The 17,091-nt window shown below is 36.0% G+C and overlaps 1 protein-coding gene across 1 annotated transcript in view; it reads right to left on the bottom strand.

Annotated features, from left to right (window-relative positions):
• The window catches only part of LOC121733528, a 135,524-nt gene that overhangs the window by 85,041 nt on the left and 33,392 nt on the right, over window positions 1-17,091 (bottom strand). Inside the window, exon 2 of the mRNA XM_042123798.1 lies at window positions 12,175-12,558. Coding sequence (XP_041979732.1) covers window positions 12,175-12,524 — 350 coding nt within the window. The 5' untranslated portion in view covers window positions 12,525-12,558. The remainder of the gene's footprint in view (window positions 1-12,174; window positions 12,559-17,091) is intronic.

The raw sequence follows: 17,091 nt of genomic DNA, 5'->3' as shown, positions 1-17,091 counted from the left end.
ACATACAACTTCCGTTTCCGCTTGTCACCAACAAACCCCTAACGTTCAGATATTGACTCTACGCTCGACGCACGTCTTCCATATAGGGAAGCTGTTGCCCGCGACTTCGTCCGCGTGGACTTCAGTTTATAGCGCACGATGTCAACAAAATTGGTGTCAAAAGCTTTTATAAAAAAAAAACCCTGGTACCCCTTAAATCAAAACAGCTGTGCAGTGTGTACATAATATTTCATTTTTTTAAATTAAATTTTATATTTTATGCCAAATTTTAAAGCTTATTCAGGCCCATAATTACACAACTTTACCCATAAACTATAATAGTTAGTTAGTAGTTAGACCTATCATTGATAGGTCTAACTTTTAAGGTTACGTCATTGCATAGATAAAGTACTGACTTATTTAATAACGTCGTAAGAAAGTAATAACAATCGAAAAAAAAATCGAAACTCGAATGTAAGATGATATCACCTCTTATAGAAAGAAGTCTGGGTAAGCGTTACCGCGATGTAGGAGACGCACGGCGCCATCTATTATGATTTTTTGGAACTAACTTAATTTGAACAAATTTACGCATTTTCACCCCCTTACAACCCTTTTTTCCAGTAAAAAAGTAGCCTATGTCCTTTCTCCGGCTTTAGACTATCTGTATACAAAATTTCATTACAATCGGTTCGGTAGTTTTGGCGTGAAAGCGAGACAGACAGACAGACAGACAGACAGAGATACTTTCGCATTTATAATATTAGTATAGATAGCATAGACTAGTATAGATTCACGGACATAATGGATAACTTATATGATTACAAAGCTGACTATAGCACATATTATATACGTAAGTAAGGTTACCCGGGGTTATTGGGACTACGGGGTTATTGTAGCTTATTTATTTATCTTCCTTGTCATTCTGTTTCGTGCAAAGTGACATCTATGAGCGTATAAAGGATCTAAAACTTACCAAAATAAATCATAGAGGGCGCTCGTATCGCACCTGGTGTTTTACCGACGGCGTCATGCGTTTTGGTCGGCCATTTTGAACTGTGTTGCGGTAGAAAGCTCTGGTGTTTTATATTCATAATATCTGTTTTTACGGGCTTTTTTCGTCAAAACTTTGCAGTAAGTACAGTTTAAACATACAATTCATCGTTTTTGCTTATAATTTAGTTCCTGTGACGTTGTTTTCCAGAGTTATTCACACAGTTACATTAGCCTCGCAAAAAAAATTAAATGGGGTAAATGTAACTAGAGTAAAAAGACACAATAGCCCCGGAAATATTAGTATGAGATTACGATGACTAGTGATGTCAACGCCAATTTTGTGTCGATAAAATAAATAATAGAAAACTTTGAAAAAAATATATAGAACTAATTATTATGTCTTTAAATGTATGTAGGTATGTTTGTATTTAAATTGCTAAGAAACTGAGAAAGACTTAATTGTTATTTTTTATTAGATCTATCGTCTTTGAACTTTTGGAATATTGCAATTTAATATTTTTCTTTTTAAGATGTGGACTAATAATCACCTGAAAATCATGACAATTCGTAAATGCTCCTGAACTATTTATCCGATCGCCATGAGTGCGCCTTCGATGAATTGTCGTTTTTGTAAGCTGGCGAAATAAAATACGGGCCAAGTAGGTATCGTACTATGCACGATGCAAAGGTGAAACAAGACATTGATGTGGGAATTGTGGGATATTTTTTTAAGGCACCGTATTACGCCGTTATTAGGCGGTTTAAAAACTGACGCCAGCGTATACAGTAGATATAGGATAACCTTTGCAGAAATACGCAAAGCAGGCAAGCATGTTTTTTTATTGAGGCGATTGATGAATATGATCTTTTTTTCTATTTTTAGATGGTTCGTAAATACAAGAGAAAGCGAGATAAAGAATACTCTAAAGATGATTTGCAGAAGGCTATAGAGGCGGTAAAAACTAAAAAAATTAACAGTTATAAAGCATCAGAAGTGTTTGGTGTTCCGAGGTCTACCATAGTAGCGCATATAACTGGTACTCGAGGTCAAAAGCAGCCAACACCTGGCAAACCTACGGTGCTATCCAGGCAACAAGAGGAACGGCTTTCTTATTTGCTACATGTCATGGAAAAAGCCGGCCATCCTTTAACAAGGAAAGAACTCAAAACTTTAATTGGTGAATATATACGCAGAAATGGAATAGTCACCCCTTTTAAAAATGATATTCCTGGGGATGACTGGTGCCAAGGTTTCATGAAAAGAAACAATTTGTCAACGAAGAAGCCCCAAAGCGTCGAGGTGGCCAGGAAAAACGCTTGTAACCCATTTACAATATATCATTATTATGACTTATTGGAATCAGTTGTGCGGGATTTAAATCTGACGGACAAACCAGAAAGGATATTTAACGTCGATGAAACGAGTTTTTGTAATGACCCCTCATCAAGCAAAATAATTGGTCAAAAAGGTTACCCCTCAACAAGGACAACAAGCGGCCCTGGGCGAGATAACACAACAGTGCTTCTGGGAGCCAACGCACGTGGTGATAAAATACCCCCGCTGATCGTCTTTAAGGGTAAAAGTCTTTGGAACGAATGGTTTTATAAAAATGAACATGTGCAAACGGCATATTCCGTCAGTACAAATGGATGGATGGAGACGACAATTTTTGAGAAATATATTAGAGACGTATTTATACCAGCCATAGGAAGTGAACGGCCAGTGCTTCTTGTATATGATGGCCACAAAACACATGTTGACCTGGGAGTTGTGGAATTGGCCGTTGATAACAATATCACAATTTTGAAGTTACCGCCTCATTCCTCACATGTGCTACAGCCGTTAGATGTAAGCACGATGAAATCAATGAAAGTGCACTGGGAGGACACCCTCGTGAAGTGGCAGCGGCTCCACTCTGGTACAAAAATGCCAAAAAGTGAATTTTCAAGATTACTTACTGAAGTTTGGGACAATCTTAATCCAGCAATCATACAAAATGGTTTCAGAAAGTCAGGAATTTACCCTGTAGACAGATATGTGATTCCTAAAGATAAGTTTGATATGGTGGCGTTGTCAAAATGGGAAAAAATTCTTAAAGATGGATTAAAACTAGATGAAAACAATAATGAAGATCTAAATAGTGAGAAAAGACAATGTATAGGAGAATTGGAAGAAAACAATAAGGAAGATCTAAATAGTGAGAAAAGACAATGTACAGGAGAATTGGAAGAAAACAATAAGGAAGATCTAAATAGTGAGAAAAGACAATGTACAGGAATGGATCGAAAGCAAGTATCGCAGACCCCAGCCATTTTGAACGACAATCCCAATTCATATGCTGAAGACGTGCCTTCACTCTTGACCCTGGTTTTGAATCATATCAATGATCAACAGAACATGAATAATTTAAAACAAATTCAATTTAGAAAGGCCGAAAAATGTAAAAGGACAGGTAAATGTGATAATGTGACCACATCAAAAAATAAAATAGTGAAACCCCCTGACACTATTACGCTTGATACTCCACATAATAATTCTGCAAATAAAGATATGAATGCAGGCACCTCTTCAATTTCCATTCTAAATAATAAAATTTTAAACAAAGGGGATCCCGAATTCGTAAACATATCATTTGAAGAGTTGTTGCTAAAAACCATCTCTCGAAACAATCCATCGACAAATCCACGAAAAAAGGTACCGGGAGGTGCAGAAATACTCACTTATAAAGATTTTATTAATTCTATGAAGGAAGAAAAAGAAAAGAAAGAATTAGAAGCAAAAGGAAAAAAAATAGAAAAGGAAAGAAAGAAAGAAGAAAAAAAAATAGAAAAGGAAAGAAAGAAAGAAATGAAAGAGATACTAAAAAGGATAAAAATTGAAAATAAAGGTGAAACTAATAAGAAAAGTAATAAGAACAGGAAAGCGAATAATAGGAAAAGTAAAAATATTCGGATTCAGAAAAACAAGAAAATTATATATGAAAGTAACTCTGACACTGAAGACGATTCTTTATACAGTTTGAAAGATTCGTCAGATGAAGAAGATTCTACTGATTTTTTTCAGACCTTACTAAAGGAAAAAAATGAAGAGGAAGATAATATGTTTATAAATGGAAAAAATCTGAACTTATCACAGGGATCATCTAAATTGGTTGAAACCATTACAACCACTGAAAAGAATAGAGTATATCAGATAGAGGACATGTCGAAAAGCAATAATGAAAGAAATACTATAAAGAAATATAAAAGAAAATATACCCAAAAACAGAAAGACTTGAACGGAAAGCCAAGTATAGTATCTAGCAAGAGGACAAAAACTGCCGAAAAAGTGGAGGATAGCAACAATCTTTACAAGGATAACAATTTCCCCAGTACTTCAAAAGATGAATCGAAACCGGTTTTATGCCAAAGTCCCAAAGAAGGTCAATTTGTCTTGGTCAAGTTTTCTACAGCCAAAGGTAAAAAGGATTACAAATACGTTTGTGTCATAGAAGGAATCAACGACGAAAGAATTGTTGTCAAAGGCTTAAAGTCCTTTAAAAAGAATAAAAAGATATTTCGCGTTGTAGAAAATGACATATCAATTATTGATCTGACCCAAATTGTTGCGTATCTTCCCACACCAGTGTGTGACGATAGTGAAAAAGTGTTTGTTTTTCCTTTCGATGTTGCAATTGCTGAATTGTAAACAAGTAAGTGAGGACTATTTAGTGTTATGATGCGGATACGAAAAAAATTATAACTTTTTTGTTTTAAGTAAGCATTGAAAGAAGTAAGATTTTTTTATTTTCACAATTGATTTAACATTATTGTATTTTTAATTAAGAAAACCTGTTTTTGTTTTTCCTTTCGATGTTGTAATTGCTGAATTGTTAACAAGTACGTGAGGACTATTTTTGTTTTATGTAAGCATTGAAAGAACTTAGAGTTTTTATTTTCACAATTGATTTATTATTAAGACAACCTGAGAATTGTTTAAATGTTAGGTAGGTAGGTAGGTAAAATACACCTAAGATTATTGTCAATTTTAAAGTCTGAAATACTATTAAATACCCCACGCCATAATTAGAGAGAATGATATGTTACCAAAAGGAATGTGATATAGATATAATTAAAGATTTTTAATCTAAGTGAACTTACGAGGTTATTTTTTATACAAAAAGGACGCTCTCTTACAAACTGGCTAAAAAAGATAGCATTTTCTTCATAATTTAACCAATTTCTTAGAGACCGTCCTCATCCACAACATTATCGATTTATCGACATATAATATTAGGCTAATCCCAACACTATCATAATGGTAAAAAGCTACAATAGCCCCGTTTTTTTTAAAAAACTATTTTGAAAGGAAAGTATGCCCTCTTACGTTGTTTTAGAGTTCAAATCATTTTGTAGTTTCCCTTGGTACTTCAAATTCTGTCGGGTATATATTTATATCTCCTCCATATAAATATGGGAAGATGATAGTTACATTAGCCCCGTTTACGGGGCTAATGTAACTTTTACCGGATTTTAGGATAAAAGTGAACTTTTGGATGAATGTTTTCGTTATTTGCTACTATATTTAGTTAAAAATAAATAACGGATACTTATCAAATTAGGCCACCTAAATAATTTTCTTGTAAATTATTCACTGACTAGTGGAAGACAATTCAAAGTTGCCAGTTGTATTTTTTTAGTTACAATAGCCCCGGGTCACCTTATATAAAATACAAAATATACGCGTTCGTATTCGTTGTATTGGTCCATCATAAGTAATCATAACCCAACGTGAAGAAGCTGCATAAAAAAGGTATTTTTCAAGTATTTTTCTGTTTCCGCGAGATTTCAGTCCTCAGTCCAAGGCTTCATTTTCTCTAAACTATATCAATAGTTGGGAAGACGTAGCCCATAACTAGAGTTTAATATCCGCCTGACCAGCTGACCTACATAATGGTTTACTGGGAACCACTACATTTTTAAACGAGATATTGTCATTAGGGCTGGCAGTTTTAGTTTGTGAACAATAAGAGAGTTGATCTGAACATTTTTTTGTAAATCAGTGAATAAAATTCATTAACAGTAAAGAAAACAGATGCAAAGAAAATCTTCTTTGCATCTGTTTTCTTTACTGTTAACAGAAATTACGATATCATTAATACATAATTTGATTTCATTTCTAGACATAACAGGCAAATTCACTAGCTTTTCAATTCCATCCAAAAAACATCTAATGCCAATTAAATAAGGCTCTTGCAGTCTCTCGGAAGTTGCAGTCGATTACTTAGCTTACTAAAACCTTTTAACAGTAGCAAAGTAATCGTCTGCAACTAAAGGCCCTATTTTTTTTTTTTTGTTATGGTAATAAAATATTTTCTTTCGTCGCCAACCCTACTACTATTGATAAACAAAGAGTATGTTCTTACGACAGGCGGCGCACTCGTTGTGTAACCGCCGCCGCGCTTCCGCGTTCGCTATCACTGCACCGGCACCGACGCGGCTGCGCGGGCGCAACCGTTGGTAATCATTTAACCTATAGAAAGTCTGTCTGTCTGTGACCCTTCAAGACGAAGCTGAAAAGATTTTGAAATTGGTACAGACGTGGTGTCTCGCGAAGGGTATAAAATCGTTATTATTGTGGGAATGCGGCGTTTCATCTACTATAAACTTTCTGACCCAACGAAAATGTGATCAAGTATATATAATGCCATATAACTTTTTACCGATATATTTAGCAAAATACAAAGATATTTTTTTTGTAAGCGAACCCTTCATATTCCTTTAATGAAGGGTTTCAAAGGGATAAATGCGAAAAATTATCGAGTAGTGTGTCGTTTATGTAGACCTTAACTTGTTAGTATAATCAAAGACATATAAGCCATGGATTTATTTTTAGTTTCGAGAGAAGAAATGAAATCTCTTTTCAACTTTCAGAGTCAACCAAAATTATATAGGTCAATCACATTAAAAAGTTGACCGTGGCTTAAGTCACTTATCCTGCACCTAAAATAGGATTGAATTTATCTTTCAGCCTATTAGACGTAATCTGTTGCAGCCGTAGGTATGTAGTTCAATCTATTGGCTTTACTCGAAAATTACTATAGCTACCTTCTTGAATCATTTAGCTACCCACTTATTATAATAACAGTTGTACCTTAAATCATTTAGCTTTACTCTAAAATCTAGGCGAAGCGTAACTTAAGTCCTTTATCCTTACTTTAAAAAAATAAACAAATAAGCATTTTTAACTCAAGCGACATTTATTTCTGTAACCCTTTATTCTATTGACTTAAAACTAAAACATGTGATAAAGGATTTAATTACGAAAAGAACTGTATACTTGGAATCTAAATTAAACAAACTGAATTTCTACGAATTTTTTTCTGATTTTAAAAACTTTAAAACGCTCTCCTGTAAAGTTACAAAAATGTCGCTTAAATCCATTAGCCTTTCACCCCTCGATATAGTTACAGCTCTAGGATCTGCCTCTTCTGTAAGGATTAGGAATTCAAAAACAACGACTGAATAAAATATTAAAAATAAAATTATTTTCCCTGTTTTGCTGTTTTTCTCTTGAAGTTTTTCCTGATTTTTTTTTCTATAGACCTCACGGAGCCCGATACCTTTCCAACGAATGCAAAACCGTGGAAATCGGTTCGTGCGTTGAGTTATAGCATATATAGTTGAGTCAGGAAGGAAAACCCGACTTATTTTTATATATTATATTAGATAAGGTTATGTTGCTAAGTCTTTAAACTGCTGGAAAAGAATTTTATCAAAATACAACTCTTACCGCCGTATTAAGGGACATTTAATTACGATTAACCGTCGATTTAATGAAGAGTTTGACAGATAATGTATGGGGCTTATGTCAAAATTTTGAATTAATTACATTTAAGTAATTAATGTTCCACTCTGAGTGCGGCAGTTAGAGCACATTTATGTAAAGGTATAAAAAGCGAAAACGAAACATCTTATCTTTAACCACTTGTATCGTCTTTAGTCTTTACTTCAAACCTAGCCATCCACCACTTAAGTTTGGGAATTTTACCAGCTAACCTACCTTAATTTTTGAGTATTTTATTTAAATATTCCTCCCATTTTCCCCCAACAAATATGTTTCCTGTATATGTAAAGGGCGGCGAAAATGATCTTTGCCTGGAGCGGCTAAATGGCTAGATCGGGTCCTGGTCTTTACATTTTAAACATGTAAATTTTTTAACATTTTGAATTTAACAATAACGAGTTTTCCCGTAAAAGTAATTCTGGCTCTATCACGAGTTTTCTGGAGCCCCCGGGCGTGTTCATAACATAATATATTATCTCCTCTCTCCGGTAGAGAACTACGCTCAATTTTATACAGGAAAATGTACCGAGAATGAGATATTGTTTCAGTAAAATTAAATTTAATTGTTGCTTAATGTTTTTGGTAAATAAAGGCGTTGGTAAATTATTGCAGGTCTAAATAATATTATATTTTGTAGAGCGAAAAGCAACGACTGGTGTATAATCGTATTTATAGAAATCCTTCGTCTTCTTTAAACCTTCTTATTTTCAATTATAGCACAGTATTAAGTATATCGAATTTTATTTTCTCTTCTATTAAATTCATTTAAATATCACGTAATGACCTCGCTTCAAATAAATACAATAAATAGCATGTTAATTCGGTTGAGTTCAATTATTAGTTTACATTTAAATAGAAATTAATAGAACGAAGTACCTCACTGAACATATCCTTATCTAATTATTAATTAATAATATCGACTATTTGGCAACAGATGTAAACTGCGGTATCCTGCTCGAACGGTCGCGAAACGGAACGTACAGTCGCCGACAAAAAACAAATCATTTTAAATCCTTATTGCTATTGTTATAAGGTCGAAGTGCAGTACACTAGTTTTGTCGGCGACTGTACAGCCAAGCGGTCACTTCCTTTGCCTTGGCTTTGTTTTGGCGGGAAAGGTTACTGACACAGCCGCCATATTGGAAACTATTGCGAAATCCGAAATTCGAACTGCATCAGTGTCTTGATTTATGTGCGAACAGACATTATAGCTCTGATTTATAGCCGAATACAATACATTAACAGGCAGAAAGAGATGAATATGTTTAAATATTTCTAAAAACTAAATGTATTTAAATTATACACCTTCATAGAAAAGCTTCTAAAAGCAAATTTCACTAAAAACTAATAAAAACTAGTAAAAACTTTTGTTGTAACTGCGAGTCAATATTCCATCAAGTGTGAAGTGGGTCTGTATGTAATTATTTTACGGCTATCGATCAGCGGCAGTCATCCGCCGTGCTCACAGTACGCGGTCACTGCAATCAATATTTTAATAACCAGGGCTGTCAGCACCAATATGTAAATATAGTTTTTGTTTTCTATAATCCTCTTGCACAAAGTTTCAGTGGATAATTGTTAGAACAATTTGATACCATTAAATAAGTCTAAACGCTGACCAATCTGTAATATGATTCTGTAAGAAAAGTAAAAAATCTTGCTTGTCTTAGGTTCATAAAACTGAAAAACCCCATAATATGGCATAGACGTAAAAAAATCTAGTATTGAGTATTAAATATATTTCATTTAAAGAACTGTTTTCGTTTTTTTTAACTTACAATGCAATGTTTTACAGTTTAAACGATTGCGAAATCCGAAATTCGAACTGCATCAGTGTCTTGATTTATGTGCGAACAGACATTATAGCTCTGATTTATAGCCGAATACAATACATTAACAGGCAGAAAGAGATGAATATGTTTAAATATTTCTAAAAACTAAATGTATTTAAATTATACACCTTCATAGAAAAGCTTCTAAAAGCAAATTTCACTAAAAACTAATAAAAACTAGTAAAAACTTTTGTTGTAACTGCGAGTCAATATTCCATCAAGTGTGAAGTGGGTCTGTATGTAATTATTTTACGGCTATCGATCAGCGGCAGTCATCCGCCGTGCTCACAGTACGCGGTCACTGCAATCAATATTTTAATAACCAGGGCTGTCAGCACCAATATTTAAATATAGTTTTTGTTTTCTATAATCCTCTTGCACAAAGTTTCAGTGGATAATTGTTAGAACAATTTGATACCATTAAATAAGTCTAAACGCTGACCAATCTGTAATATGATTCTGTAAGAAAAGCAAAAAATCTTGCTTGTCTTAGGTTCATAAAACTGAAAAACCCCATAATATGGCATAGACGTAAAAAAATCTAGTATTGAGTATTAAATATATTTCATTTAAAGAACTGTTTTCGTTTTTTTTAACTTACAATGCAATGTTTTACAGTTTAAACCGATCCTACAATTTTACAGTAGTGGCAACCCTAACTTTAAACAATATGGCGGACACACACGCCTTCATTAGGCAGATTGAGTTGAGACGCGTGTTTATAACATTACACTGATGACTGATTACTGTTATGTGGAAACGTTCTATTGCTGTTTCCGCCTAGTAAACACCAGTGTTGCCATTAGTGTCGCTAGTTATATAGTTTGTGGCACTAGATTCAATTAAACTTAAACATTTTCCCCCTTACTAATAAACGTTGTTTAAGCTTTGAATAGTTATACAGTGTTTTGTTCCTGTCACACAAGTGACATTTTTAATTGGATTGAAGAAGACAAAACACTGTATATGTATAACTATTCAAAGCTTATACAGCATTTATTAGTAAGGGGGTAAGTGTTGCAGCAACATTATTTTTTTGTATTCAAATTATATTGTTAATCCCTTTCCTTATTTTCTGTTTAAAACTAAATGTAATTATAAAAAAAGTACACCACTGAAGGAGTTGTATCCATGGTTTTTATTGTTCTGTGTATCCATGATCAAAAATAAATAAAAAATATATACTTAATATTATTCACATGAAGAAGGCGACTAAAATTTTTTGACACACACTCCATCAACCCCTAGTAAAAGTAAAAACTTAGACAAAAGCGTCGACTCAATTCAAGTTGAAAACCAACAGCGCTCGGTAAAAATCCCGCCGCGGAATAACAAATGTTCAGGCGGGTCGTTTTTCAACAAAGGGGTATTGAGTTCAGCTCTCGGCATAATGAAAACCCTGTTCCGGCCCTAATGCCCCCCCCCCTGCCCCCCTCCCCCCCTCGTCTGACGTGTGTGCTGGCGGCATTCGATCAAACGAGAATTTTTAGCCGATATGCTTTAAAGTTTGCAAACAAGGATCGCTTTTTGCTGGCCGTCCTGGAAATATTCAAACGAACTTGGCTTGTACCTACTTTGTACAATATACATGCGTAAATCATCGTTTTTTTTTTATGAAATAAGGGGGTAAACGTCACCTGATGAAAGGCATCGCCCATGGACACTCGCAACATCAGAAGAGCTGCAGGTGCGTTGCCGGCCTTTTAAGAGGGAAAAGGGTAAAAGGGTAGGGGAGGGTAAGGAAGGGAGTAGGGTAGGGTACCGTAGGGAAGGGAATAGAGTAGGGGATTAGGCCTCCGAAGCATGGCTCTACGTTGTAGTACATTGTTGAAGTAGGTAACTAATGAATAATGATATTAAACGCCGGTTCTTCTCGCTGGGTTGGTTCCCGATCCGGCTGTAGGTACCATAGTTTCTACGTTCAGTTATTTTTTTAACTAACTTTGAATAAAATTGATTTGAATTTAAATACAATCCTCCATGTTAAACGATCCATTATGAAAATTGTACATTAGAACCGTCTTCAAACTGTCGCATCCATACCTATTATCGTAAATATATTTTAATTCTTTAATCTTTCTATAATGTTACATAGATTAATTTATTTTCATTGCAATTTGTATTTTTAAAAGAAAAATTTTCCACTTTTTTTTACGCCGAATTTCTTACGCCACGCCGGTTTTTCTCGCCGGGTTAGTTCCCGAACCGGTGGTAGGCAACATGTAGTTCAACATTCTGAAAACATTTGCTTCAAATTTATTCAGAAATAAAACAATTTTTATTTATTTTAAGGCGATAATATTAGAGTACAGTATCAACGTATAAACTGACAGTACAGTACTAAGTTCCGAAGAAGAGAATAGATTCAAAGTTCAGGGACGTTCGATCACATTGAGCATAACATTGTCACTAAAAAAACATCTGAAATCACCAAAAATACACTCTTTTTAGGAAATCCTGATTTCTGAAGAAAGTTTTCACTTGTGTTTAAAAAACCAGTAACTTATCCGTTTTAGAGCAACAAACTCAAAATACACTTACTTGCAATAGTAGAGTCTGCCGTCTCTCCCCGTGTGGACCGTCCAGCCCTCCTTCAGCTCGGCCTGAATCCTCTCCAGCGCCACCTCATCCTCCACACCCTCGCACTTCGGGCTCCCACCCAACCGCGGACTTCCATACTTGGGACTGGCGCCCAAGCTGGGGCTGGCGCCCAAGTTGGGGCTCGCCATGCGGGGACTAGTGCCGAGCCTCGGGCTGTTGGAGCTGGACGTCCCATCGCTGAGGCTGGGGCTGAACCGGGAGAAGTTAGGGGAGGGGCGCGGACTGGGGGGGAGCTTGGGACTGGCCGTGCCGCTGGGACCAGGTGCCGGGGACGCCTGCTGCAGCAGCATCGCTTTCACATCATTTCACCATTTTTGGATTTATCTGGAACAAGAAAAGATTCCGTTAACACTGCAAATACTTGTCGATACATCTGAAGGCACATCGTTTAAAGAAATAATAACACAATATTACGTTTGTAATTACGGTTAAAATTGCGCTTCTTAAGGTTTCTCACGTAATTTCTATTACAACTAAAGTAATTATCTAAGAGCGATTTTATAAAAATGTAATGAATGGTAATTAAAATTAATAGCCGCGTTGCTAAGCTAAACATGAGTTTAATTAATAATTTATAATATTATATAGCTTTCGCGTGCTATACTTATTACTGACAGCACCTCAGAAATCAGTTTGATTGCGCAGAATGCGGAAACTCTACATAACGTTTTAAAAAGGGAAAGGTGTAACACCAAAATTTGCCGAGAGCCGCGAAATGTCTGTTTTCAACACCGCGGGCTACACGAGCTATTTAATCCGATGTAAAAAATAACCGTAAAAATTACGTTGAATATGGCTGCAAAAGACCCGGAAATCACAATATGAAAATTTTATGTAGGTTATACATTTTTACACACACAACAAACACAGGTTTAATTTATAAATATTATTTACACTTAACAGGAAAACTGATGATGTTATTGTCTTTATTTGCATTTATATACTTACAATACAGTTACAACAGTAGGATTAAAAACTGAAATAGAACTCTATGTTTTTAATTTTCATTGGTCAACGAATCTCGATTACAAAAAATCGCAGTATTGAGTTTTCTGTGCAGTCGTTTTGTTTACGTAGGTTTTCGTCGCGTTTCTTGTATGCTTTTTTTTTTATTATTCTTCGTGGATTTAAACTGTTTAAAAAAAACAACTCGTTCCCGCGTAAACCGTAATCGCCGGAACGCGCGCGCTAAATATTATGAATGGAGATGCCGCCATTTTCTCTGCAAACCTTTGTTTATTAAAGCGTTTATTTCGCGATTTTTCGCTCGGCTATATGAAAATATTTAAATAATGCTCGCGTTTGGAAGTGAAAAATTATTCTACAATAATTTTAATACGAGCCTTTTCGCTTGCGCTTTACTTAAATAATTTCGAAACCGTTTTGTTGTGGACTGTGGAATCTTTTTCAGTAAGGTAAGCTGCTATTCATATTTAAAAGGTTCTGTAGGTTACCTCCCTAGCTATTACATCGTCTAAAATCTAAATAAAATAGGTTTTACGTGTCTAGGCACACGTAAAACCTATTTTATTTAGCCTACCAAAAATTGTTTGCGAAAATTTTCTGACATAAGTTTACCTAAATTACAAAATTTCTGAAAAATTCATTAACGTCAACACGTTAACCAAATAACAACTCCGTTGAATAGATAAACACTTTGCAAAAAGTTTAGAAACCGGGCATTATTATATAATTAAATGAACTATATAAGCCGTAACTTTATAAGCACTAATTAAGTTTTATCCACACTAATGGAAGTTATCGGTCGGCCATAACCGTGCTAGCTGTGACATATAAATTACGCTCATATTTCTCAGCCACTGTAATTGATTTAGCTCCAGCCGCTGAGTTGAACATTTCTCCTAGTTCTGCAGAAATTCCTTTCCTGCAAATACTGTACACTGCTAAAGTGTTGCGAATTAAATAAAATTTTAAGTGCCGTTTACAAATCGTTATCATCTACGATATTATAAAAGTGATATAAGCTATCACCATCCGTTGCGATAGTGATGTGATGCTATCACGATCACAGAGCAAATTAACCAAAAAAGTAATAATAACTAAAGTCCATTATTATCAGAAGCTTCAGTTAAATTTATATTTATATAGTTTGTTGAAGTAAGACAAGAGGTTCCCAAACTCCCGTTCTTGTCAGACAGCCGGGTGATCACCCTGCAACAAACAAACTTGTAAATTACAACCTTCTAACTTGGGAATCGAACCCATGACCTCCGCCACAGTCAGAGCCACGCTCAAAAGTCTAAACTCTAAACCAATGGACCACTGAGGTATACCGTATAGTATAACAAGCGCAAGTCACATATTACAAACTAGATGGCGCTAAGCGCAGCCTACATCGCACTATTGCTTACATCAATCGCGTCCTTTAATCCGTCTATGTAAATAGAGTGTGTTATAACGTCGTGGGATACCCTAAATTGCTGAGGTATTCAAATTTTTAAAGCAGCGCCAGTTCTAGGCGCTGCGTAGATCTCAATTATATGGGGGCACGGCAGTGCTCCAGCCAAACCCAGTCTAACTATAAGCAGAAACACGGCCATGCCATACCTTTTCTCGAAGCGGTTGGCGGTTGGTTTTTGTATGGGAGCCCCCCTTAATTTCTTATTTTATTTTAATATTATTATTAAATATTAAAGAACACATAATATAACTAAAGACTTGATGAGAAACTCATCCTACCTGTTGCCATTATTGATAGATTATTAGAGCAAAAAAGGCCAAAAAAATCACGTTTGTTGTATGGGTTCCCCCCTTAAATATTAATAAAAATTTTTTAGTATTTGTTGTTATAGCGGCAACAGATGTACACAATCTGTGGAAATTTCGACTCTCAAACTATTACCGTTCTTGAGTTACAGCCTAGAGACAGACAGACGGACAGACGAACAGACAACGAAGTCTTAGTAATAGGGTCCCGTTTTTACCCTTTGGGTACGGAAACCTAAAAACTAACATATAACACCTCTTCTATTTTGAAAGTCGGTTACAATTAGCCTATGTGTTATTCTGATGTTTAAGCTATAATAATATATAGTAAGTCATTAAAATACATTCAGTAGTTTTTGCGTGAAAGAGTAACAAACATTCACTCAAACTTTCGCCTTTATAATATTAGTAGGATTGCAAGTCGACCGTGCCAAGTTTAAACCGAATTCGTGTAATGCGTCTGACAGAAGTATTCCAATAATTATACTTAGCGGGCCCAAAGCTTCGTGAATGTAGGTGGGACTGTTTGTAGGTCAACACTTGACATTTAACGACCGGTTCATATTTTATCATCCGTTTTGTTAAGGGTTCCCAAAGGGTAAACACGGGGCATTTTTGCTAGAACTGATATCTGACTGTATTTTATGAGCCATAGCATAGCTGCACCTTTAGCATGGCCACAATAGAAATGTGAAAGTATAGAAACACTGTGGAGATAAACTAAAGGTACCGTTCCGATCTTTACCGCCGCTAACCGCGACGACAAAAATCAAATAAAATGCCACTTTATTACATAGACTATAATAATTATAGTCTATGTAAAGAAGGTCTAAAAAAAGGTTTTTTTTTTTATTTTTATACTTTATAGTCTATACAGTCATATAGTGGCATTTTATTTGATTTTTGTCGGTCGTGGTTAGCGGCGGTAAAGATCGGAACGGTACCTTCAGTTTATCTCCACAGTTTTTCTATACGTTCGCATTTCTACTGTGACCATGCTAAAGGGGCTGGACAAGAAAGCATTACAGTAGATTTTTTTCATTCAATATTTATTCCTTGCTTTCGCTTAACAATAGGTTCCACCCAAAAACTTCTATTTAAAAATAGGATTCTTTGGTTCCACCTCAATTTCTGTCTAACATCATGTCTTCATGTTATATCAGCCTATCGCCGTCCATTGCTGAACGTAGGCCTCCCCCAACGAGCGCCGACCATCTTACGTGGGAGAGCCATGCTTCGGCACGAATGGGCCGGCTCGACCGGATAAATACCACGTTCTCACAGAAAACCGGCGTGAAACAGCGCTTGCGCTGTGTTTCGCCGAGTGAGTGAGTTTACCGGAGGCCCAATCCCCTAACCCCTACCCTATTCCCTTCCCTACCCTCAACTATTCCCTTCCCTTCCCTTCCCCACCCTCCCCTATTACCCTATTCCCTCTTAAAAGGTCGGCAACGCACTTGCAGCTCTTCTGATGCTGCGAGTGTCCATGGGCGACGGAAGTTGCTTTCCATCAGGTGACCCGTTTGCTCGTTTGCCCCCTTATTTCATAAAAAAAAAAGACATGATATCGGTGGCCGGTTTCCTTGAAAAGTCTATGCTATGCTAAAAATTATGGTACGAGGTTCGCAGGACGAATTTAGCCTTTGTGTATTTACTATTTATAATCTGTACACTGTATGTCAGCAGTCAGCACTGCTGTTTACATACAGTGAGTCACCGTGTGGGTGGTGTACATAACACGTGGGTGCATTGTTCCACCTGGATATTAACTCGGCCGTGCATGGCGCCGGCTCGACTCATTAACGGCGATTCGTGCCAATGCCACGATATCGTGTCATGTAACAACGCTACACGGATCTGGATGACACTCCAAGTGCCAAGAGACCCTTGCAGGTTTGTAGTTTGTAGCGTAAATGCCATGCAGCTACTTAAATAATGAATACTAGATGTCACCTACGATTCTGTATGTGCTGGATAAAATCGGAAAGCGTACATTTTGCACGGGATAAAAGTAGCCTTCCCGTAAAAGCGACGAGGTAGGTACTCTGTATGTATGTGTCAAATTTCATCAAAATAACTCCAGCAGTTTCGAAGCCCTCAAAAAGTGACGATACAAACATGTAAAACCTC

The sequence above is a fragment of the Aricia agestis genome, chromosome 14, assembly GCF_905147365.1.
Source record: "Aricia agestis chromosome 14, ilAriAges1.1, whole genome shotgun sequence".
Taxonomy (NCBI): Eukaryota; Metazoa; Arthropoda; class Insecta; order Lepidoptera; family Lycaenidae; genus Aricia; species Aricia agestis.
The sequence above is the reverse complement of the archived record's forward strand: the minus strand, read 5'-3'. Positions and strand labels throughout refer to the sequence as shown.